The following is a 25,907-nucleotide window of genomic DNA, read 5'->3' on the forward strand; positions in this document are numbered from 1 at the left end:
TATCACTAGGTGTCTCTAACAACTCGTGCGACTATGGAAACATCGCGAGCTCGCCCCGCCCCCCAACCCCCCCGCTTCGGGGGCCCTGCTGCTCGGCGCGCGGCGGGGGGGGAGCGGGGCCGGGCGAAACGCCGCGAGGCTTCTTCGTCGTTCTCCGGCACCCCTGTGAAATCTCGCCTGAAGTCTCGCGAGGTTAGGGTGGTTTCCCTCCCCCTCCCCGAGCACGATGCCGCGCAGGAATGTGAAAGGCTCCCGCCCGCCGCCATTTTCTTTCTTTCTTGGCAGGCAGCGAGTGGGGCAGGAAGCGGTGGCTGAGCGAGTATGGCGGACTATTCCACGGTGCCCCCTCCTGCTTCGGGCGCGCCCGGGGGAGGCGGCGGTGGAGGTGGAGGAGTGAACGATGCCTTTAAAGACGCTCTGCAGAGGGCTAGGCAGGTGTGTGTTTGTAACGTGGCTCTGCCAAATCAATGGGCGCTCGGGTCCTGGGGCCTGGAGGCAGCTGCTGACCAGGCCGCGGCGCCTGAGCCGCGGGAGGAGTTAGCGGGCTGCGCCTTGACGACGCTCGGCTCTGGGGAGACGTGAGGAGGGGGCCCCTCCGCCAGTATGTGTCTGTGGGGGTGCCGTGCGGGGGGGGAGCTTTGTCCCGTCCCCTCGCCCCGCTCCGCGCACGTCGCGGCGAGCGCCCGCGCCGCCCTCCCTCCTTGGGCGGTGAAAGGTTTTTCCAGTCAGTCCCCGGTTCCCTCCGCTCCGCCATTATCCGCTAGCAGTCTGGACGCCCGCAGCGCCCGAAGTGCTCCGCGCCATCGCGGGGCGGCAGGGGTGAGCGGAGCGGCGCTGCGGGGTCCCTACTGCCGGCCTGCGGAGAGGCAAAATCTCGGCTGGCGGCTAGCGGCGCGCCGCGTTATCGGGAGCCCGGCGCCTTGCTGGGCCCTTTGGGCGGCGGAGGGGCAGGAGGGAGGGCGGCTCCGCCGCGCGGCCCGTATTGTGTTCCCCGAGGCGCCCTCGGTGCCCGCTAACCTGTTCAGACCGGTTGGAAAGTGCTGCGGCCTGCGGAGGGAAGGCGGCGAGGGCTGTCTTTTCGGAAGTGCTTTATCCCGAAGTTTTATTTTGTAGCTTTTGCACCACGGGCGATGTTTTCGTTATTTCTCGGGCAAAATTTTTGCTTCGTCTGGTAATAACTCGTCGCGGTTTTGGCAATATTTGAAGACCTGCAGTAGTCGAGACGGCTAAGGTTTGAAATACTTTTAGCGGTCAGGCCCTCTGTGAGATACTGCAGTTTTTCGGGAAGCATAGGTAGAAAAGGAAAAGCCCTTTTTAGAAGAAAGTTTCTGCTGTTTGAAGGACGGGGTTGTTTTGTTTTCAACCGATGAAGAAAATATAGGAAATATAGGAAGCTTTGTTGTTGAAGGATGAACACGAGTTACTTGAAGATAAAAAATGAAATTTCTGTGAGCAGAACTGATTCTAGCAGCAGCCTTCTATTTATTTATTTGCAGTCATTTTGACATGCGTTGTCGAAATCACCTAAAATTGTTTAGAAAACCTGGAATAAATGCGGGCTGATTGATTTTCAATTTTTTTTTTTTTGCTCACAACATCTGCCTTTTGTTTAGATTGCAGCAAAAATTGGAGGAGATGCTGGCACATCAATGAATTCAAACGACTACGGTTATGGAGGACAAAAAAGACCTCTTGAGGATGGAGGTATGCACTCATTGCTGCTGCATTTATTTTTGTTCAGTATGGCCATGGTGCAGAAAGATTGCAGGTGGTTTTTTTTGTTTGCAGGGTTTTTTTTCTGTAACAGCATAAAAACATCTTGTTCCCTTTATAGATCATGACATGCTCTTTCATTTTCAGTTTAATGGGGAAATTTGTTTTAAACCATTGTGCTCTGACCTGAAGTGAATGTAAACCTGGTTTAAAATATTTTAAATGTGCTTTAAATGCTGTAAAGAGGAAAATGTATGCCGGGGAGGGGGGGCAGATAAATTCATGGTTGAGAAACGCTTACACAGGTATGTCATTTAAGTCTGTTGTTGTTGTATAGGACTGATTACAGTTTAAATTACAATTAGAATAGAAAGTGCTTGCTTCTTAAATTTGATTGTTTCATATACTTTATTACTACACAGTTTCAAATAAAAGTATTAATGCATTTCATTGTAAAAGCATAGGACTTTAAAAAAAGACAGGAAAGTAAATTTTCTACCTTGTACACTTTTGCTTAGTCTAGTATTTAAGCCTGTAGCATGTGTGAACCCTGATAAGATCATATTTAAATCTTCTGACTTGTTGCAGCTTTTTGGATTTGCCTTATACTGCAGTAAAGTTTTCTTCTGAAATGTGTGTGTCGTCTTCTGTCTCTTACTAAGCAGCCAGTTTGAACTTAACAGGGTTTGATATGTTTAATATACATACAAAATCCTGGCTACATTGTGGAAAAAAACCTCAGAGCTTGTTGAAATGTTCTCATAGGTCTCACAAAAGACCAATGCCTTTTTTTTTCCTTTAAAAGGATTGAAACTCAGTCTACAGAATGTAACTAAGGCTTTCTATCAGGAGTTCTTGTGTCCTGTAATAAAGTTTTTTTTTCTATTAACGGTGAGGTTTTTAATATACAAAAATGAGCTAATGATGCTTCAGATGATATATGTAATGTATTCTTTTTATTTTATGTGTAGATGGCTCTTGGACAAGTCCGAGCAGTACAACACACTGGGAGGGAATGCCCTCTCCTTTTAAAGGCAGGAATTTTTATTTATTACCTGTGTTTAGTATGTAAACATGACATAAACTAGTGGATCTTTCTGGATTGACACAAATATTTCTTGAAATATGTGTCTGAGTTTTTGCTGCACATAAATTATGGTGGTTCATATAACCTTTATTTTGGGGTGGGAAGGAAGCATCTGAAGTCTTATCTTTTCAGATATAGGTTAATTATGCCTTTTATTCCTTTACTGTACAGAAAGGAGTTGGATGGTAGTGATGTAGTTGCTTTGAATCTGCTTTTTTTTGAAGTTTTATGCTATGAAATGCTTGATATTTGGATAGGAATTTCATACCGACATTCAGATTGAGATTGCATTGTCATGTGATACTGTTGTATTTTCAGATGTTTGATCTAGATTTGTGGTCATTGTCAGACTATTTTTTTTTTTCTTTAAATCATTGTTGATTTTTGTGTGGATTTGATTTTTTTTTCTTTTTTTACTATAGAAGCATCATTAGCTTGAGAAACCAACAGAGCTAAACTTTGTTCCTTGTCTTAGTTAAGCTTCAGTGACTGGGTATCTATGAGCAATCTACAGTGTGTTCTGAAAACTGCCTTTTGTTAAACTACTTGAATAGATAATATGGAAAAACCTAACATTTTTTCAGATATACTAACCAAGTGCTGAGTGTTCGTCAGATTCTTTCTTTTATTCAGATGATCAACTCCCTGAAATTGGAGGAAAAAAAAAAAAAGAAAGAAAAGAAAAAAAAAAAAGGAAAGGGGGACTAAAATACACTGGAAAGTTACAATTCACACTAAAAGGTGTAAACACTTCTTGAATTTCTTGGCAAAAAAAATTTAAAAAATCTTAATTTTGCAGATCAACCAGATGCTAAGAAAGTTGCTCCTCAGAATGACTGTAAGTAATTTTTATTTTGTTTCCAAAAAAACCTTAAAAGTGTAACATTGTCAGAACAAGAATTTTGAAACAGTGTTCTGGTAGGTGGTACTTGAATCAGTAAGATCAAAAGAATGTTTGATTGTTTATATTTTGTTTTCTTGAAGCAGTGCAGTCTGCTTTGTAAAACTGACAATGACCTTAGCAACAGCTGAGAATCTTTTTAGCTGTTTTTAAACCTCTTGATAACACTTCCTGAAAAGTCACCTTGGACAAAAGTTGAGTTTTGTTATCAAAGGAGAAGCTTGGTTGTAAATTATACTACATGTTTGAGTTTAATTTTAACAAATTTGTTTGTAGCTTTTGGAAATCAGCTACCACCGATGCATCAACAACAAAGGTAAGAGTTATGCTACATGTTATGTAGAGTTTTCTCTTTTACCGAAAGAAAACAGTTTCAAGTTTTTTTTTCTGAAAAAGTGGTATTGATGCATGAAGAAATTACTCTCTATTTGTGTGATCTGTTGAAATTGAGCTTCAGCCAGTTGCAAGCCAAACACTTAAAATGCATCTACATGGCTGTCTCTTTCTCATCGCAGCCTAGGCTGTGCATCAGGCTTAATAGAATGAAAATGCATTGCTGGTTTTTACTACTTGAGCATAGGTAGCATAACCAGAAGTTGGAAGCAGATCTGAAGGGGAAGCTATCTTGTAAACAAAAAGGAAAACTAATGGATTGAAAAAAGTACTTTTTTTTTCCTTTTCAGATTTAACACAGTGTATTGCTCAGTCATCTGCATTTGCTACAACTTAGTACTTTTCTCCACTCATTTCTTCCCTAAACAACCACTTGCAACTATTATGCTTTGCTGGTTTTGGTAGATGAGATGCTGAAATTTGTGTATTTTCAGCATACTTCAGTGGATATACAGATGAAACTTAAAATGCTACACTGCCCTTTTCTGTATCACAGATCTGTTAATAGTAAAGAGGATGAAGGAAGACTGAGATTGATTCATATTATACTTGAACTTTTTGTGGTCACTTTTGTATATTAGTTTACTTAGTATTGTGCTTTCATAATGATTTTTAAAGTTAATGGGAGGCAAGTAAGCTAGGGTGATAGTGGGGGCACTAGCTTTCTTTAGTTTAATGGGAGGTTATATATAAATTTAATGCCAGTTTGGTCTCTGAATGGTCGTTTGTCTTTTGTTTGATTTAACGTTCTGTGTAGGTCTGTGATGACAGAGGAGTACAAAGTTCCAGATGGGATGGTTGGATTCAGTAAGTAGTATGGATGTGGTGTTGTGGTATGGTGAGGGATGTTAGCAGATGCTGTTAATACAAATAATCTTTTATATTTTCTTTCTCCAAGTAATTGGCAGAGGTGGAGAGCAGATCTCACGTATACAGCAAGAGTCTGGCTGTAAAATACAGATTGCACCTGGTAATTATTTGTTGGGTTTTTTTCTTTGTTTATTTTGGTGGGGTTTTTTTGGTAGAAAGTTCAGAAGGCTGATGGTTGCTTCTAATTGCCTGAACCTTCATTTAAGGTGTATTTTAATGTTTTCTGCTAATCATGATTATCACTGTCTAAAGAAATGCAAAATATTGCAATACACTGATTATTCTACCTCAGTGAACTTCCAGTAGTTCGTATATTATGTTTGATTTCATAATCTCTTTCTGACTTAACACTACGGCTAAATTGGTTTTATTTTATGACCATAGATAGTGGAGGCCTGCCTGAAAGATCATGTATGCTAACTGGAACACCAGAGTCTGTTCAGTAAGTAAAACAAATTCCATGTGTTCATATTTAACTGTGCAATACACTTTGGGTTTTTTAGATCTAAATATAATATCTAAATAGTATATTCATAATACTTGGTTTTCCTCTACTGAAGAGGCAATCTAGTGACAGTTAAATGTATACATAAGAAAAAAGGATCTAACTGCAGGTTCAGGGCCTTCAACATACTTGGAATTTTAAGACAAAAATATGGGACTTGAACATTTTCAAGTCCAAATTTTGTTGTAGATAATACTTAGCTAACCATACGCTGATTTCAGCTCGAGAATGAAATGTGGGAATGTATGCTGAAAAGGAATGTGTGCTAAAAAGAAACTCTGTATTAACTATAAATTGGAAGATCACAGTGAAAACTTGGAAAATTGGTAATGGGTAAGAGTTACTCAAAGCCCAGCTCATCAGAGTTCTTAAATGTCTTTTGGTGTACATTAATGTATACCAAAAGTTATGAAAGTGATGTTTGTGTAATATGTATCAGCAAAGTTAATTTTTGCCTTCCTGTGTTCAGGAAAGATGATGATAGAAATGATTTTTTAAAAATTTTTTTTAATTTTTTTTACTTCATGTTTGCAGGTAAGGCCTGCAGCTACATGTTTTCCTTTGGGAAGGTAGCATGGCATTCTTCTCTTATGTTGCTGCCAGGCAGACTGCTGTTAATTAAGTCATTCCTTTATGGGAATTTTCTTCCTAATTATAGTTTATTCTGCTCATGTATTAGAGGGAGGAGTTTTTAACTGATGTTAGGACTGTAACCTTTACTCTGATGACAACTGACTGACGTGTGGTGAATATATGCTTGCTTTTGTCCACTTGTAGTAAAGGTTGCAAAGTACAAATGTCCTTACTTTGCATGTGGAGTCAAGCAACATCTATCACAGTACTTGGTGTTAAAACTAGGTTTATTTTACAGTCGGGGGGGCGGGGCGGTGCCATTTTATAAAACTTAAAATAGATCAGCCTGAAGATTGACTGTTAGTAGATTAAAGAAAAATTACTGTCAAATGAAACGTTACCTGAATTGCTACTGGAATTAAGCAAAGTTAGAAAAAGTTTTCCGTTTGGTGACTTATTTTTTTTAATGCACTAAGAAAGGTAAATTGTAACAATTTTAAATCTTCTGATATGGATATTTTTTTAGTATTTTAAAGAACAAGGTTTCCATCTTTTGTTCTGAATTAAGGTTTGATCAATGTAACTATATTCAGGGATGATGGTCATGTTTGAGCAGGTAACTTATGTGTGTTTGGTAAAGAACCACTTTTCGTGTTCTGACATTGAGGTGGTTTTAGGTCTACCACATTATCTTGCAATTAGTTTCTCAAGTTACAGTTACGGATTTACTGAGTTTGGCTCACATCTCTTAGTGATAGTAATTATATTTCTTCTGCAGAAACTTTCCAAATAAAAAAAAATTAAAATTTCCGAGCAGAATAGATGTGGGCAAGTGATACTTGTAGGAATAAGTGTATTCATAAATGTACATATTTCTTCACAGATCAGCAAAAAGATTACTTGATCAGATAGTTGAAAAGGGAAGACCTGCACCTGGCTTTCATCATGGTGATGGACCTGGAAATGCAGTCCAAGAAATTATGATTCCAGCAAGTAAAGCAGGATTAGTTATTGGAAAAGGTGGAGAGACAATTAAACAATTACAGGTATGTGTGTATGTATATATATCTTCTTTTAAACATGTGATACCCACTCAAATCCAGATTGGATATTATTGATCTCCCTTCTGTCAAATAGGAGCGGGCAGGTGTCAAAATGGTCATGATTCAGGATGGTCCACAGAACACTGGTGCAGACAAGCCACTTAGGATAACTGGAGATCCTTATAAAGTTCAAGTAAGGAGTCCTTCAGAATTCAGAGCATTTTAAAATCCATTCTGGTGTTGAAGTACCTAAATGAACTTTCATTCTTCTTTTAGCAAGCCAAGGAAATGGTGCTGGAGTTAATTCGTGATCAAGGTGGCTTTAGAGAGGTGCGCAACGAATATGGGTCAAGAATAGGAGGAAATGAAGGGATAGACGTAAGCATGGTTGAAAAACTTGTTACCTGTATTTTGAGATGTTAACATTAAAATGTTAAGCTGGGTAATACCACTGAAAGCTCTTAAACAGATTCCAAAAGTGATTGTGGCGTGTAAGTATTACTTGATCACTACTGAAATTATGACTTTAAATGGTGCGCAGCATTCACTTTATCAGCAGTTCTGAACAGTTTCAGCTAGCTGGAGTTTTGTAGCGAATAAGTTTTAAGGCTAAGTATATAATGTCATTATAGAAATTAGAGTTTGGCCTTTATAGAAGAATATTTAAGTCTATCTATTATGCAAGTCATGAGCTTATAACTTCATCAGAGGTGAGGCCGAAAGTTTCATCTGCTAGAATCTGCATTTTAGGCCTGTTAGAACTTCCGTTCTTTGATTATGAGAAGCATAATATCCACTGGAATTGCTGCCACTATGAGAACTTAGAGTGCATAGCATCTTCTTCTTTTTGATGCTTTTGAACAGTATTAGCTAGGCTTGTGACTTGATATTAAAAAATTAACACTTCAGAAAGCCTTAAGTGGCATAGAGCTGGCCCTAGTTTACCATTGTAATATGTGACCCTTTAATTGTGTGAATTTGGTAGGAATATGTGCATCATCAACATCTTGACCTTTCTTTTTTTTCTCTTTAAGGTTCCAATACCACGATTTGCTGTAGGTATTGTAATTGGACGAAATGGAGAGATGATAAAAAAGATACAGAATGATGCTGGTGTTAGGATCCAATTTAAACCAGGTTGGTAATAGGTCCATAAGTTTCTGTGAATTGAGTGTAAATTTACTGGATTACATATACTGGAATAATTCATTTTTATTCCAGATGACGGAACAACTCCAGATAGAATAGCCCAAATCACAGGGCCTCCTGACAGATGTCAACATGCTGCAGAAATTATTACAGATCTCCTTCGAAGTGTTCAGGTTGGGTAATATGTTGTTTACCACTTAAAATTTTAAAAATGAGTGTGTAACTACAGAAAATATTTTAATGGTGTCATTTGAATCTACTTCAAAGTTCAGTCTGGAATATGAGTGTTTGTTGTTATGGTTTTGCAAGTGTCAGGATGATAATGATAATACTGATTCCAAGTCATGGCAGTTCTTGATCTGACTGGTTTTAGAGGTGTTTCTTCTGTTGTCTTAATAGCCAATGTGCTGTTACTTTTGGTTGTAAACGGTGTTTGAAAGACTCTTTAAATGTCTATTTTGAGTTGAGCCCCACTGCTGTGCTTACAGAAGGCAGACAGAAATTCTGTCTTTGTACATGTAAAACTTCCTACTTCTTCCATATACTTTTCTTCTTCATCTTTCATATGCAGAGTTGTAAAGAACATCTTTTAAAATGTAATTTAGGTCTTCTGGAAAAGGTACTATTTTTAACTACTGAAACTAGTAGTAAATATTTTCTTTTCTTATGTGATGTAACCAGTTGGCATTGATCATTTGTTTGCAGTAATTTTTATAGAACATGCTAATGTTGCTTTTTCTTTTTAGGCTGGTAACCCTGGTGGACCAGGGCCTGGTGGTCGAGGAAGGGGTAGAGGCCAAGGCAACTGGAACATGGGGCCTCCTGGTGGATTACAAGAATTCAATTTTATTGTTCCCACTGGCAAAACTGGATTAATCATTGGCAAAGGCAATATATCTTATATATACGTGTATCTGTATGTAGTTAAACTCTCAGCTTTTCTCTTTGTACAAATGGCCATACTAGAGAGATGCGTCAAGAGAAGCCTTTGCAAATAGTTTCATGTACAGTGGAGCAACATAATACTGCTAAATCTTAACACTCCTAATACTCTTTTCAGGTTTTCCTCACCAAACCACATACCCCAGTAGTTAAAAGTCAAGAACCAATCAATTTATCTAACCCATTTTTTTAAAGTGATAAATACTGATTTACATTGGTAGTGTTTGGTAGATTCTTAGATGATGTATCTTATAATTAACTTGCATTTGATATTGCTTGATTAGCCTAGTGTTATTGCATCTATAACTCACTCTTAAAACTAATTTTCACATATTCCAGTGAAGATGGTTTACAGTGGAATCCTGTAACAATTTCTTATGTGTGTGTGTTTATTAAAATAATTACTTCTCAAATAATTTTGTTTTAAAAATAATTTACTGTATGCTTCTAAATGAATCTTAATCTTTTGTTTGTAATGTGTTTTCCAGACACACCAAATAGGCTGACATAGTTCAGTTCTTGACCTGGAAGGTTGATTGAAATTTTTTATTATTATTTATTTTTTAAATGCCAAATGACCCCTGTTTTGAAAACTTTGTGCCTACTAATGATACAAGTAACTTCTCGGGATCCTGTAAGAGGAGGAACTAGTTTAGGAAATCTAACTTTCTGGTTTTATTGCACTGCAAAAAATGTGGACTTTACCATCTGGTCAGCTGCCGGTGGTTGGTTGGTGGGGTTTTTTTGTTGTTGGGTTTTTGGTTTTGTGGGGGTTTTTTTGTCATCTGTGCTTGCCTACTGCTTCATAGGGAGGTTAGGCTTTAGGGTTGTATTTACTGATAACTGTGGGTATTGGTTGTTATTCGTGTCTAATCTTACATCTTTACATGAATGGAAAAAAAGACAGCATTATAGGAATTCCTTGCTGTTCTTTCTGAGTAACAATATTGTGATCTTTAATATAAAACATAATTTATTTTTACTAGTTTATTGCAACCAAAGCTCTATACTACACTGAAGAGGCTCTTTTTAAATTGTTGTTAGAATGTTCTTGTATGGCTCAAAAACAGATGTTTTTTTCCTTCTCTGTCTTCAGCTTCCATACACAGTTGACTTTATCTGATTTGAATCTTCATATTTTGGCTTTAATGCCTGTCATAAAAGCTGTATGTTGCATTGTAGGTGGTGAAACTATTAAAAGCATAAGCCAGCAGTCTGGTGCTAGAATAGAACTTCAAAGAAATCCTCCACCTAATGCGGATCCAAACATGAAGATGTTTACTATCCGTGGAACACCTCAGCAAATAGATTATGCACGACAACTTATAGAAGAAAAGATTGGAGTGAGTGTATAACTATATTTTGCTTTACTTTTATAACTAAACAGTATAGGAAGCAAGTCTCCTTTGTCGAGACTTTTCTTCCATTTTACTTCCAAATTACTTAGATAATAAATGGTAATCTATAAAGTAATACAAACATATACTTGATGCACCAAAAGGAGCAAAAAGTTGAAATGGGAAGAAACAGTTGCTTTCTTCAATACTATAGTGTGTTTTTTAATAATGTGTTCTTGAAGATGCCCACTTTCTGCATGATGAAAAATTTGACAACTTCAAAGATATCCTTGATACTGTTAAAGCTACTAAACTCTGTGTTTACTTTTTCAGTCTCAGTATGTTTAGATAGAATTTTAATCCAAGTTTACACTCTTTAAATTCACTGCACTTTTTTTGTGTGTATGTATGTAATCAGATTTACTACCTGTTTTTTGTACAAACAGATTTAATTAGCAAGATTAGCCAGATTTAGATGTATCAGGTTTTTTTAAAATGCTGATATTCTTGTTTTAGTTTGTGGGGTTTTTTTAATGTAACTTGTGGAAAAATCCATGTTTATTTATAAAATTCTTTATTTCCTCAAGAAAGAACTGAAATAAATGCAGCTTTTTAGTTGCTATTACTGCCATGGCTGCTTTTACCTCTCTTCTTTAACTAGCCATAAGCCTAATTAATCTTCAAAAAGACTGTTTTATCCAGTGAAATGTCTTTATTTAAAAACAGTCAAACCTTTTGGATTATATTCTTAAAGTGTTCAGATTTATACTTTTAAACTGCTGAAAAACAGAGGACTTCAAGGTTTATTTTCATGTGTGCTACTCTTGTTACAGGGTCCAGTAAATCCATTGGGTCCACCTGTTCCCCATGGACCCCATGGTGTTGTTCCTGGCCCACATGGACCTCCTGGGCCACCAGGTCCTGGTGCTCCCATGGGACCATATAACCCAGCTCCTTATAATCCAGGGCCTCCTGGCCCTGCACCTCAGTAAGTACTGCTTCAGCCAGCTTCCTTTTTTGTAGGGTGACCCTGGGACTGGCTTTCACTGCATATGTATGACTTGATCTTTTATAGTGGTCCTCCAGCTCCGTATGCTCCACAAGGATGGGGAAATGCTTATCCACACTGGCAGCCACCAAATCCACCAGATCCTGGTAAGAAATGTCGCAGTTGTACTGTCATGTGGATATACTTCGAGTGCATCCATTTTGTCCTTGCAAGTTTATATGTTTTCACAATTAATTTGTGTTACACTGGTAAATATGAAAAAGCTCCTATTCTCCAGGCCTTTTTTTATTGATTGTCACTTTACATGTGTCTTATGCTTTCCACATGTTGCTTGTGAGATGCTGAAATTCAGTTGTTACAGTTGGAATATGTTATTGATATTGCATCCCAATTTATGATACTTTTTGCAAGACTCTTGGTTAACTGATTTTGTGCAAATCAGTTCATTTTTCTTACAATGGATGTTTTTTACATGAAGCTCTTTAATGAGGATGTGTTTTCTTTCCCTAACAGTCAATGACTTTGTATTTTATTTTAAACAGTGCCACTTACAATCTCGCTGATTCTGACTTTGCACAGTTTATGCTATATTACATATTTCTAGCTTTTGTTGACCTATATGAGGATTGCTTCTCAGATCATGATACAGATGTATTTTGTTCAGTCCTTTTTGAGGGATAAAACTTCTGTTGAACTGTTGTTACACAGTGCTAACCAGTTTTACTGTATTATTTCAAGCTTTTGCTTATAAAAGTTTTGTATTTTCTTCTGAAACCCATCTTTGTAGAATCTGTTTCTTCTGTTTCTGTTTATCTTTGTCAAGACCGGGAGTTTTTACTTAATTACAACTTCCCGAAGTTTTAGTGTCCTGCTTTTAAGTTACATCCTTTGGTTGGACTAGAGCATATGGGGGAACGGAACTGCAGTCACAGAAGGCATGGTAAGGCTAGATGCTTGAGTCACTTGCACCTCATTTGTTTGAGGTAGAGCTGCTTCAAAACTTGAGCCAAAAGATCTCATTTCTGTTATAAATGGAATAAATATTTTCTGATAGCCACTGGTCCTGACACAAGTTTCATTAGTGAAAAAGGGAAGGGCTTTGGAGGATGTAACAGTCTACAGAAAATTCTACTTGTGCTCAAGTCTTTTGTATATCCTTTCTTGGCAAAGAACCATCTCTGGTTTCATTTCCCTAACTTTTTATAAAAGATATAGCTCTGCATGCATTCAGTTTAGTATTTAAAAATGCCTACTGTCATTATTTAAAAGTAGAATGATTCACAGTGACTTGACTTGGAAGTCTCAGCACACCAAAAGTGTCATTTAATCCAAAACCACTGCCAAAATGTTACAGCCTTTTTCATACCACCTTTTCTCTTTTTGTAAAGTAACTTACCTACATAAAGATCTGTAAGAAAAATGGCAAATACCTTGATGTTATCTTGGTGATGATTTTATCACCTTTTTTTTGGATAAATACTTATAAAAATTAAGTTTTCCTACGTGCAGTTGAAGTTGGTGTTTCTTTCAACTGGCATTTATTTGGATGAGGTTTGTATAGTTGTCCACTTAGTTGCTCATTTCAGTGTCACATGGGTTATTTTAGTATTTTTTTCAGGGGTACTTTCTCCAGAACCATGCTTGCCTCTTGTCATGTGAAAGTGGAGCTAGTTACTGCAGTCAGGTCTCTTTGGAAATTTAATGAATCCTGCTCTGTGTTCTTCTATTCTAGAGAAGTAGCTACTAAGGGGAAGGAGGGGGGGAACCGAGCAATGGCTTATTTGATATTTGCAGGTAACCGTAGAATATAGTATGTATTAGTTTAAATCCGCTATTGTTGATGGAAGCAGTGTAATTTAAAAAGGAAACAGCGTGTTAACGTTGTTTTCTGTATGCTGATACTACTGTGTGCATTTTAAGTGGTTACATCTTACCTTAATGCTAAATGAAATATTGCAAGAAATTGATTGTGTTATGCATTTCTTCTCCCTGAAGGCCTTTTTTTCAGGGGATTTCTTCTTTCTCTTCCATTAATCACTGCCTTGCCTATTTTGAGTTTTGGGGGAAATATACTTCCGTTCGCATATATAGTTATTCTGAAGTATCAGTTGTGTCAATGTCTTTATGTGAAATTCTTTCTTCAGTTGTCTGCATTTCTTTGCAGATATTTTTAGTCCTTCAGGATCTAAATAATGTTAAAGGATGCTGGTTCTGTTGTAGAACATTATGTTCTCTAATAGTAGATTTGCACTTTTTGTGGATTGCCAGTCTGGTAATGTGATCAATCTCTGATTCAGCAAGAATAAGTCTTTCCAAAAGGCTCTATGTGAAAAACAGAGAAGGCTCTAGGAAGCAGCATTGTTGGCCTACCTAGATGTAGTTAAAAGTAAGGGCAGCGTGGAGATAGCAACATTTGCATCTTCTGCATCCATTATTTGTTATACTAAAGAGCTGTAAGTAAACAGTGATGCTTTATAGCCGTGTATGGGGATTCAGTTTCTTAAAATACTATGTGTTTCTGTTTTTTAATGTTAATTTAAAGTTTAGCTGATAAGCATTGCAAATACCTAGTAAGATTTGTATTCTTCTATTTCAGAAATACGTATTTGGCATGCCTCCTTCGCCTCTGCCAGTCTCGTTAGTGTGAGGTTATAACAAAAGTAAAACCATTGAAATTGGTGCTAGAATGATTCATTTTTGCTCCCATTTAGTAATATGACTGTATATTTAAACTTTAAAATCTGTTTCGGTTTATCACATTTAAAAATAAATACATGGCATTGTAGTAGTAAGGTTCTAGAATGATTGTATCTCATGAGTCCTATGACAGCATATTTTGTACAATACACTTGTCCGAAAAGGGATTGAAATTTTATGCTAGAAAGAAAGGATACTTAAGATGTACATGGTTATTTAGTTTAGAAGGATTTTTCATTGGAGGAAAATATGAGTGCTTAGGGGACAGGGTTAATTCAGGACAGCATTCTGTTTGTACTACTTTTATAAATGCTTTCTTTTTTTTTTTCATAGGTAAGCCAGGAACAGATCCCAATTCAGCAGCATGGGCAGCTTATTATGCTCACTACTATCAGCAGCAAGCACAGCCACCACCTGCAGCCCCTCCTGGTGGACCAGCTACAACCCAAACTAATGGACAAGGTAGCTGTTTAGTAAAATGGATAAATTTCTCATTGCTGGGGGTGTAGGTGCCCCATTATTTGTTATTGTTGTCTTCATCTATTGAATAAGCTTACTGTAAGGTAGCTGGTTTTCTTGGAAAACTCTTGCTAATAGCCTTGAACATAGCTTTTCTTAATTTCAGCAGTAATAAGGGTAATGTATTTATCTTGTAATATACTCCAAAGAGAATTTTGCTGCAACTTGGGCTGATGTAATGATGTCTACATAGTGCAGTTAGTCATAAGTAAAAATGGAAAGAGCTAAACTGTTGATTGCCATTTGCTTAAACAGTTGCATCACTTCCAGTGGTTTTAGGACAATTACTGTTGTAGTATTTAGCTGTATTAGTATAATTGTTGTGCCTGGATGAGGCTTACCACTTAAATTTTATGTAGTATTTTGTACTGTGAATGGTGTGCACTTCCTGAGTCTTGAAAATGTGCTGAACACTTTAAACAATTATTTGATTCTTTGTGGTGTCTTTTACTAATTGTTTATATTCGTAGTAGCTTTTACAACATAGGTTTATAGTGTCAGATTTGAGTGATGTTATTTGGGATTATTACTGAAAAATTCAGCTGATTATTTGTAAATTGTTCTATGTATGAAACAAAACCCAGTAGTTTTATTTTGGCTATTTTTAATGTAATTCAGGAGATCAGCCAAACCCAGCACCAGCAGGGCAGGTTGACTACACCAAGGCCTGGGAGGAGTACTACAAAAAAATGGGTACGTGTGCATGCTTTTCTTCTGTTGTTGCATAGTAGAGTGTTTTAGGAGACTTGCTTATCTTGTTTGATGAGTTGATTTTTTTTTGGTTTTTTTTTTTACCCCAAAAAAATAAAAATGGACAATCCATGTATCTTCTGAGCCATATACTGCTAGAGGCCCTGAACCCTGCAGAAAAATAACTTAAGATTTGTGTTGTGGTTAAGGCATTGACTTGTACTCATGCTAGCAATTAGCTTTGCAAAAATACTTTGTACCTAATGAGATGTCTATATTTGATCACTAGGAAACAACATCTTTTAACTACTTCCATCTGAGTATTTTAAAGTATATTTTTAAAGTATATTTCATAAGTTTTGGAATTCAACTTGGATCTACTTTATGAAGTTATTGTTTGTCTTATTTGGTAGTTTTTTCCTAATAGTCTTAAGATTACATGTAACTATTTTGTTTAATTGTAACTTACTTTCTGTGCTCCAGGTTATTAAAGCATCATAACTGGCTTTCATTTATATTGTGCCCTTTTTTAAGTAGTATTTGCTTTGCAGCACTTAAGAGCTCTGTTTAAATTGCAGGTTATATATCGTTGCCAGCTTTTATAAGTCAGCTCAAGCAAAATACTTTGAAGTGTATTTGCTTAAGTTGATGATTTCATGATTTACTGAATAAGGAAGGAATAGGTGGTCTTGATGCATTGGCAGAAGGTGCTATTATCTTTTAAATCATGGGAATGTCTTGCAGGTCAGTGCTACTGTCCACAGCGCCCTCCCATGGATATTGTTGATATAAATTTGTGTACTGAGGACTAGTGAGCTGATGAATGCCAGTGCTTTCCTTGGTATCTCTGACGAGACACATAGCAGCATCTAGTTTGGATTTTTTTGGCTTGTTTGGGTGGGAGGGTTTGCCAAGTTTTTTTGCCCTCTTCCAGTTGCACTCTGGTTTTTTGTGGAATATTAAAAAGCATTTGAAGTTAAGATCAATAGTGTGTTTAATTCCTCTTACCAGCCTTCTACCAGGTCAATCTCAAATTATTTGCCAAGACATAACTACCTTTGTTCTTCTTTATTTTGGCACAACATCAGTGATGATATGAAAGAGAGTATATAATGGTGATTTACTTCAAGAATTGTGTATCAGACTAAGAAAATTGCAACAGAACTCCCAAACATGCAGTTTTTAAGATGTGATGGGCCTTTCCATTTTTCCTCCTCCTGTTTATTTAACTACGTTTTTTCAATTTACTGTTGATGTTAGTTCAGCTCACATTATTCAATGCAAAGTTGTGAGCTTATTTTCACTGCCTTTTTAAGAATTTGTATTTTGTTGATAGGGGCTCTGCCATCTTTCTAACTTGCTATCTCTGGAAAGCAAAGTTTGGGTTGCACTAGTCTTGCATATGTTGTAATTAAATAATAGCTAATTATAAGGTGTTGGGAGAGAGTTTCTGGGAGCAAGTCCAAAGAGGAGTGTGAACCCAAAAAGATAGACACTGGGAGGTGTAAAGAATTGCTCTTAAAATGCAAAATTAAAATAAATCCCAAAACAACAATCAAATAGGAGGAAAAACAGGACAGTTCTGATCTTCATTTTTCTAGTTCAAATTGAGTTCTTTGCCTGAAGGAGATCTCTTGATGTCTGGGCCTGTATAACTTGACTGTGTAAATCATGAGAACTTTTTACTACTTCAGCATGTTGAAAATCTTGATGTGGAAGATATTATTTCTTTTAAGATGTCTGATGTGAAAACTCTAAAGCACTCCTGAATATTCCCATCAAAACCATAACGCTGTTTTCCAAAGTGGCTTCCTACTGGTGCAGTATGACTTGGCTAATCACAAAGAGCGCTCCTATTTTTTTCAGTGTATAGAAAAATGACTTGAAAATAACCTGTTTTCCAACTCACAAATATAATGGCAAAATCCATCTTCTTTTTCAGGCTCTTGTTTTGGTCAGGGACTATTGCTTTGAGTAGCAAATATAATTAAAAGTAAGACTGAAAAGCTAGTAAAATTATTTATGCACACTGGTAAGTTACTGTACATGGATCTTGTAGGTGATCCAGACCATCTATTTGCTTAGTACCCTACTTGATAAATTCAGAAAATTTGTTTTAAATTTCCCTTGAGTATTACCAGGTAACAAGACAGTAGTTTAGCTTTTGCAGACATGTAGATGCTTTTATCTTGAATTGGAGACATAGTATTTTTATTTTTCCCTACAAGAGCTGAAATAAAGATTTGTGTAACTGGACCCTAAAAATCTCCACAGGATAACACCTCCCTCTAAACATGATGTCATATTTTAATAAATGATCTATATGTTACTATAGGAGTTCGTAAGTTTATCATTTAAAGTCATTCTAATATATCATGGAGTTGATTTATAGTTAAGGGATTCCATAATAAAATAGTGCAACTGTTCTTTAATTGAGCAAGGAAGCGGACAAAGGACAGTTTTCGCTTACTAGAATGGAAGAACTGTAGATTTATCTGGCGTTTTCTTTTTTAGCCTTCCTTAATGGGAAGGTATTCTGTTTTTCTTGTATTTCCTTTGTATGTATTTTATTATTCTTGTTTGTTAGTGTTCCAGTTGAATCTGGATATTAATGAGCATGTACTGTTTCAGTGCAGTTCTGTACACTGAAAGGGAGTTTTGACTAAACTGCTGAATTCCATGTGTAGGTTCAGAATTGCTTGCAGTACTTAGTAGGAGAAGGATGCAGCTAAAATACTTTGAATTTTTACTAACGCATTTTGGGACAGAAGTCTAGTTTGACATCTTTTAGTAGATGTTAAACATCCTATGTTTGATTTATTTGAATTTCACCACTGCCTTGGGATAGCTGGCTGAGTGTTAGGAGATTCTTGGCTCATAATGCACAAAAATGCCTTATCTTTGACATTCAGCTGTGCAGACAGGTATAACATAGCTAAATAATTTGTGATTAGAATTATTATCTCATAAATTAAGTGAACTTGTGATAAGTGTATCCTGGGATAATTTGTAACCATATTAAAGATGATTTTGGTTGAGATAATTGATCAGAAGTGTAAATTGTAAGTTGTTACAAATTATAAGTATAAATAAGTAAAATGTGATTTCAGCTCTTAAGACTTGAAGAAATTTAAGTTTTTCTGGGAGAACAATTCCTTTTACTATATAACCCAAAAAGTGATGGAGAGGGCTTTTTTAATATAACTACAGTATAAGTGGAAAAGCTGTGTAAGTTGTATAGAGGGTTGGAAAATGGAAGATTATATTTTGAAGATGTTCAGGGTAATGCTTTGCCAAATGTTCAGATTCTCTGCTCGCACTTAATGTTTTTGAGAGGATTGGGAGAATATACTAGCTATCCACACTCCTCTTACACAGAAGTATTTTTCATGTCAATTTTCTGTGTAAAAGTATTTAAAAAACAAAACCAACCTTCTATCTCATACCCTAGAAAACAGTTCATTATAATTTTTGATACTCGTGTTTCCCAGAAAGTTGCTCAGTGGTCTTGTATCCAAATAACAGGTGAGATGTTTTCAAGTAGGATTGAAAACTTTGATCCCTCATTGTGTGGAAGCTGCCTCTTTTTCTCGATAGCAGAACAGAAGATTAGGTGCACATGGAATTGCGCAGGGTGCAGACTTGCATTTTGCTTGGATTTATTTGATATAGTGTGATTGGATGTGGTGTTTTGGGCTTTTTTGTAGTATCCTGGAAAAAAACTTGGAGGTGGTGAGTTTTCAGTAGTATCCTAATTCTGACTGTAAAACTTTGATTTGAAAAAATAACCCTTTAAGAATGTATATCACAAAAATGTCTTATCACAGTAGTAAAAGTTCTGTTTTGGAAGTTCAAGAAACTTCTAACGAAGCACATATAAAACCCTTCTGTCTGGATGCATGCAAGTGTGAGGACAGATGATTGGATAGAGTGTGGTGCTCTGCTTGTAGTAAGGTACGTTCTGCAGTAGTAATTGCAAAAGTACCTTTCAGATAAAAAATTGTGAAAAAGGTAGTAGTAGTAAGTGGAGCATGTTTGATGAAATAAGAGAAGGGAAAAAGGAAGTAAAGATGTCTGTGACAAACCTTCCTTGGAAGAACAGCATGGCTGAGGTCCTAAGCAGGTGACTGTAATTTTTTTTTTTTGATCCACTAAAGAGTCCTCTGTATTAGTCTATTGCCTTTATAGAGCTGTTAAGCTGCAAGTTGGTTTTGTTGGAAGGACTGGTAGTTCTTAGCTGTAAAGTCTGGAGGAGAGTGTGTGTGTACATGTATTTGTGTACACATCACTATTTCTAGAGGATTGGAACTTAAGCAAAGGTTGGAAGGAGAAGATTCAGGACTAATCTGTGGTGGAGTAAAGGTTTACATTTATTAATGCTCTTTTTGAAAAATGTAATCTTCAGTAACCTAGCAGTTGCATTAAGGAGGCCAAAATTGGGGTGGTGAATTAATTAGTGCAGTCTGTACATTAAGACAGTCAGTGTAGGTGGAATACAAAAAGTAATCTTGCCTGTTGACCTGTATTTTAATTTAAATGCTACCAGTTGTTTAGGTCAGCAGGCTTCAAAGACTTTTGTTCTGGAATATGAGTCAAAAGGTGGAAAAACTGCCCTTACGGTTCCTCAGTTTTGCTTCACATGGGAATCATTACATTAAAATAATAGGATGAGTGGTTAGGTAAAAAAAAACCACAAGATTATTTAAAAGCTTTGGAGGAATATTGCAAGAAGCTAGGTGATGTTTGTTAGGCAGCGTGATTTTGAAATTTTCTCACCTCTATTGCAGCCACAAAGCTATATAATCTTAATTATTTGCAGGTCAAGCAGTTCCTGCCCCTGCTGGGGCTCCGCCCGGTGGTCAGCCAGATTACAGTGCAGCATGGGCTGAGTACTACAGACAACAGGCAGCGTATTACGCCCAGACAAGCCCACAGGGAATGCCACAACATCCTCCAGCACCACAGGTATAAATTTTTAAGTGTTTTTTGGCTGGCTTCTGTTTCAGTGGTTATAGATATTTTTATGCATGTCTCCTGCTTTGTTACCTTTGGAGTATGCATCTTTTTTTCTAGCAAAATAACTATCAGAATAATTAATAGATGACTTTGTTTACCTGATAACTTGAGTTCTGTATCTATCCATATGTTTGGTGATTACGTTTTTTTTTTTTAAAAGAAAAACTTTCTCCTCCCAGGGTTTTGAAAACCATGCAAGAAGCCACCACCATTTACATTAACCAATTTTTCTTTCTTAAAGGCTTCACTCCTGAGTTAGCTCGATTTAAAGGATTTTCTTTAACTTTTTGTGTATCTCTTATGTATCTCTTCTGCACAGGGCCAATAATAAGAAGTGGACAATACAGTATTTGCTTCATTGTGTGGGGGAAAAAACCTTTGTTAAATGTATGGATGCAGACGCCTTGATGAAGATCTTAATTTTGTTTGGTTAAAAAAATAGTGTTTTTGAAAATGTACAAAATATCTATCACTACTGATAGGAGGTAATATTTCTGTGTAGAAATGAAAAATGGTTTGTTTTTAGTATTAGTGTAGATGTACACATTCCAGCAAATGTATTTGCAATTATGTGGTCAATGCTTTGTGATATAAATGTACTTTTTCAATGTATTCTTTATCACTTTTAAAATGCCTGTTTTGTGCTTTACAATAAATAATATGAAACCTCCTGTGTCGGTAAGTTGGATATGTGGTTATATAAAGAATTATAGGATTGATTTGCAACGTTGAATCAAGGTACCTGTACACAAATAAGATATTTTTCCCCCCCCATGAAACCGTGTTGAGTTTAAAAACTTGTCGTTAGCATGTTTTTCCCCTCTTGCAGAATAGTTGTAGATGGAGGATCTTTCATTCATTGTATTTTGCTGCCTAGCACCAGTAATCTTGATACCTTAATTTTCTTTCTATTTGATTAAAACTGCATGTGTTTAAGAAGGTGATCTTTTGGCATACTTCCATTGCATTAACAGTGAAATTTCCTTTTATACATGACCACTGTTTCAGTCCTGTGCAGCTGCTATAACAGATAACTTTTGTTCTTAATTGAATACTTCAAAACTGTTCCTGCATAACTATTTTATGGATTTTTCAGACTAGTTATAAATTTATATTTTAAGTGTAATGTGCTTAAGCCTTCAGTTTAAAGTAGTCCACTTCAAAATTCAGTGTAGAAAAGTCAATGTGGTATGCATAGTAGTTACAAAAATTGCATCTGTCCTTAAAACGCTGTTTTGTTTGAGTGGTGGGGAGTGGTTGAGAACTTCCTGCAGAGCAGATAACTTCTGTTTTTGTAAATAGTCAAGTATTTGAATCAATTGATTATTTTTTTATATATACTTGAAACTTCTTATTGCTCTAATGCTCATACTAAAAAGCTGATTCTCTTGAAATCCTATGTTTGCTCTTTGCATATTTATTGGCTCTTTGCATATATTAGACTACATGCAATACAGTCTGTCTTGCCATTGTCTGTTGAAGTGCAGGTTTGATCCAGCCAGTATAGAACTAGCTCTATAGGGGTGAGGAGGACTGTGCTGTGTATCATCCTTGATTGTTCCTTCAAGGAGCATTGCACTGTAAGTACATCAGAATGACAAATTGATGAACTGCAACAGTATCTTTTTGTCAATGTTCCACATAATGAAAATGCCATACTTGTGTGACTATTATGTTGGAATACAGTGCTCATATCTTAGGAAATCATAATTGCTTCTTAATTCAGAAACATAGGTTTGCGTATATATATACACATACACATAATATGAGCTTTGTGGGTAAGTATTCCTGAAACGTTTAGCAATAGCTAAAGAAAATCATGTTTCTGTTTAATTGAGTAATAGTTTTTTTCATGAGTACTCCTGAGACAGCTGTTTCATTCAGTGTTTTAAAGTATGCATATCGTAACATTGAAGTCTTTGGAACCACTTGTTAGACAGAAGTTGTCTTTGTCTTCAGATAGTTTGCAGATATGTAGTCATGTAGGTATGTTTTAAATAATTCTATAACTGTTACTTGCTTTTTCTTTTGGAGCACCGTATTGTTGCTTTGAGAATACATCTTTTTAGGGTGGCTGCACAGAGAAGTAAAAGTTAAGGCTTGAAAATTGAAGTAGTTTATTCAGGTAATTAGCAATGTATGTATTGTGCTGTAGAAATAGAAGGAATTATTTTTATCCCTTTTAAAATTAGGAATTATTCTGGTAGCTTAAGAAAGGCTAGGACAGTATTTGCTATCTTTAGGGTATGAAGTTTAATAGTTCAGACATTTTGCATGGTATTTTGTAGATAACATTATAGAATGGTGCATTTATTATGTACTAAACTGAGCAAAATTAAATTCACTGGATTCTTTATCATTCACAAAATGGAGGCTGTTGATTTTTGATTCATTTAAGGTATAAAATCTTTATTAATTGCAAACAGTGCAATTATTTATACTTCACAGTGCCTTCCCAGACCTTCCACCTTAGGTTCTGCTGCAAAAAAGCAACAGGTAAGCACAACCTAAGGAAGTATATAAATCAATATATTTCAGTACATTAATGTTGTCCCTGTGAGATCTTTGTGGTTGTGTATTGAAAAGCAATCTGCTGCTTCCCCAAATGCATTGTTATTCACGGTTCCATTTCAGTGGAAAGTCTTAAGTTTTCAAACAACTGTTTATATTTCTAGGTAAATATGTATTTTATATATATATTATTTTTTTTTTTAGAAAAGATTAGTAGATTGCAGTAATTAAACTTGATCAGAATAAGTAATTTTTGTTATTTTTCCTCAGATAGCTAATTGTTGCAATTAAAGAATCAAACCTTTAAAATATGTAGGAATTACTTTGGTTAGAAACGTCAACAGCCTTCACAAATGTTTTTTTGTAATAGGGCACTATTCTCACAGTAAACTCGTAAGACCTAAATATAAAGAATATGACTTCTTGTTGTTATCACTGAACTTGATAACTTGTCTTACAGTTATAGTGTGTTAGTGGAATTTTTTAGATAACTTAGTTTGCTTATTCATACTTGACATGGTAGGAAAACAGATTATGGAGTTTGAGGTTAGTATGTTTTAACTGAAAAAGCATGTGCACCAATTAAATGTTAACAGTACAGCAATTAATATTTTATATAGCAGTCAGTGTATCCTGTTTCTTGATACTTAACTGAATTGCTGTATATTTTGATAGTTTAAAATGTTTGTATGTCTTACAGATGGTCTGGTACAGGTTTTTGTTGCTGGGTTTTGTTGGTTGTTTTGGTTTTGGTTTTGTTTTGTTTTTAGCTTAAAGTAAAGCAGCATCTATTTGGTTTTGGTTTTTTGTTGATTAATCTGTTTCTAAAATGTGCTGCTCATCTTTCAAAAGTCCTGCTTATCTGTACATCAAAGAAAAATATTCAAAAATACTGCCTTCATTTTCACACACAGTGCTGAAGATGCTGCAAGCACCAAATCATAGCTCATAGAATCAGGTCCTGAGATAGTTACTACCAGTAAAGAGGAATCCTTTGAGTGTATGCCATTGGTGAGCCGATGAGCATGGACCATAGAAGGGCTCCATGTAGAAGGTAAAATTGGCAAAAACATAACAGATTTGAAATGTATCCCATACATAATGGTGTAGGGTATAATTTTTGTTTTGATCACTTTTCATTCTTTAAAGTATTATTTGTTTGACCATAAATGTTCCATAATCTGTTAAGTTCTTTAAACTGTGATTTAATAATATAAACCATCTATTTTATTTTATATTCTTCTAAACAGCCAAGTTTAGACATATTGAATTTTTGAACTAAATTAATAGTTGTGCTTCAGTTTCTCAAGCCACTTAATATTTCATCTGTAGTTTAATATATAACTTCATTTTTGACATGAGAAAAGGTTAGGTGTGTACCATTTTGAGCTTGATACTGTGAATTTAGTGTTGAGGTGAGTCATTTGTTCACTTCCTTTTTTTCTTCAACTGTTGTTGCTAAAATATCTTAACAGTTTTTCAACTGTAAATTTAGCCAGTGGGAGGAGATAGAGAAGAATAAGCCAGTTTATTGGAATGTTGCTAGTGTGTGGAAGATGAGATGTTCTTGTGTGTAGCATTTGAGGTGTACTGACTTCCAGCTTTCCAGCTTTCTCACTGCTGGGCGTATGGGCATGGTATTTTGTGCTAAGCATAGTGTTTATCTTTCAACTCTGTCTCCAAACGCATAGTTCTTAGGAGAACAGGAAATAGATTGTTGAAGTTATCCTGATCCAAAAAGATAACCAGACTTCCTTAGAAATGTAATTAACTTGTCCAAAAGGTGTCTTTAAATGTTGCCTGCTTTTTTTTTTCCCACCCCCTTAGAGTCCCACAAATTAAGTAGAATGTGAAGAGTACGAAAAGTTTAAAAAGGAAGCATAATGGTCAAAGTAGGAAAAGCATTTTCATATCACTTTCTGCAGCCTATACTTTAATATGACATGAAATAAAATGTCAGGTGGATAATCTGCAGTCTAGCATGATCATAAGTCATCTCTTCAAGTTGTCCAGGCAGACAGTATCATTGTTCACTTGCACAGCCTGTCTTGAAATATTTCATCTTTTTACTTAGTGATATTTTATTGGGTGATAGAAACTGTTTCTCCCCTGTTCTCTTCCAAAGTAATTTTAAGTTTTCCATTGCATGCTAAAAGCTTTTTATTTTGTTCTTTTTCTGGAAGTGGGGGGAGGAAGGGAGGATTGGGCTTTTCAGAAAGCATACAGTTGACAGGATTCCCTCTTCCTAGTAATAGCTTATAAAACTCTTATGTATGCACAAATATTTCTCTTGCGTGCATGTGAAATGCCTTTTCGTCCTGAGAAAAGTGTTCTCTGCAGAAACTACCCGTGTGTAAAAAGAAGATTGGCTTTAAAAGGCAACTGTGATGGGAACAGTGTCTTAGGGAGATGCAGCTTGGACTTGAGGTAAATTGAATGCTTTACAAAAATGTGGTTTTGAGCTTGCATTGACATTGTATGTAATATGGGTACACGTTAACTGTATAATGTTTTTTGTATGGTTTTTCTCAATAAATGTAAACTGATGGATAATAATAGCAATGTTTTTGTCTTTTTTTTTTTATGCTCCTATCCCTGCCTTCGTTAGAAATTACAGCTTCACAGGAAAGATAGTGTAGCAACTAGTACTTCTGTTAATGAACATCACCCGCATGAAATGAAGTAAAATGTATTTATATGGCTGTTAGAATAAATATTCATTCAAAACATCATGCAGCTTATTACCCTTTTTTTCAAGATGTTTCTGAATTTGTAACTTTTATTGAGGCAAAAGAGTGACTTCCAATGTGTAACTGTACAAAGAGCAGTCAGCAGATTGAACCACAGGAAAACTTTTTGAAATGACTGCGTTAATCTAATTTGCTGCAGCTTACCTTGTCTTTATGTTAAGGCTTGTACACATGATCTTTAATTTTAAATGTGACTATTGTT

General features: G+C 36.1%; 1 protein-coding gene across 19 annotated transcripts in view; it reads left to right on the forward strand.

Annotated features, from left to right (window-relative positions):
• Window positions 1-212: 212 nt before the first annotated feature.
• Window positions 213-25,907, forward strand: part of FUBP1 (far upstream element binding protein 1) — a 37,063-nt gene continuing 11,368 nt past the window's right edge. Inside the window, exons 1-23 of one of the 19 annotated variants that reach the window (XR_008577990.1) lie at window positions 219-435; window positions 1,614-1,704; window positions 2,685-2,747; window positions 3,600-3,638; window positions 3,978-4,017; window positions 4,852-4,901; window positions 4,993-5,064; window positions 5,349-5,406; window positions 6,926-7,088; window positions 7,180-7,278; window positions 7,362-7,463; window positions 8,120-8,222; window positions 8,307-8,407; window positions 8,981-9,122; window positions 10,359-10,519; window positions 11,347-11,501; window positions 11,589-11,668; window positions 14,553-14,681; window positions 15,357-15,431; window positions 20,248-20,393; window positions 21,927-22,024; window positions 22,893-22,940; window positions 23,870-25,508. Coding sequence is in view for 15 of the 19 variants with exons in the window: in XM_054833000.1 (XP_054688975.1) it covers window positions 322-435; window positions 1,614-1,704; window positions 2,685-2,747; window positions 3,600-3,638; window positions 3,978-4,017; window positions 4,852-4,901; window positions 4,993-5,064; window positions 5,349-5,406; window positions 6,926-7,088; window positions 7,180-7,278; window positions 7,362-7,463; window positions 8,120-8,222; window positions 8,307-8,407; window positions 8,981-9,122; window positions 10,359-10,519; window positions 11,347-11,501; window positions 11,589-11,668; window positions 14,553-14,681; window positions 15,357-15,431; window positions 20,248-20,393; window positions 22,893-22,955 (2,046 nt within the window). In the remaining 4 variants the exon portion in view is untranslated. Of the gene's footprint in view, window positions 436-713; window positions 820-1,613; window positions 1,705-2,684; window positions 2,748-3,599; window positions 3,639-3,977; window positions 4,018-4,851; window positions 4,902-4,992; window positions 5,065-5,348; window positions 5,407-6,925; window positions 7,089-7,179; window positions 7,279-7,361; window positions 7,464-8,119; window positions 8,223-8,306; window positions 8,408-8,980; window positions 9,123-10,358; window positions 10,520-11,346; window positions 11,502-11,588; window positions 11,669-14,552; window positions 14,682-15,356; window positions 15,432-16,172; window positions 18,772-20,247; window positions 20,394-20,763; window positions 25,509-25,907 lie in introns of those variants that run through there. The other 18 variants (XR_008577988.1, XR_008577989.1, XR_008577987.1 and 15 more) reach the window with 18 other exon arrangements.

Source organism: Grus americana, chromosome 8 (assembly GCF_028858705.1).
Source record: "Grus americana isolate bGruAme1 chromosome 8, bGruAme1.mat, whole genome shotgun sequence".
NCBI classification, from domain to species: domain Eukaryota; kingdom Metazoa; phylum Chordata; class Aves; order Gruiformes; family Gruidae; genus Grus; species Grus americana.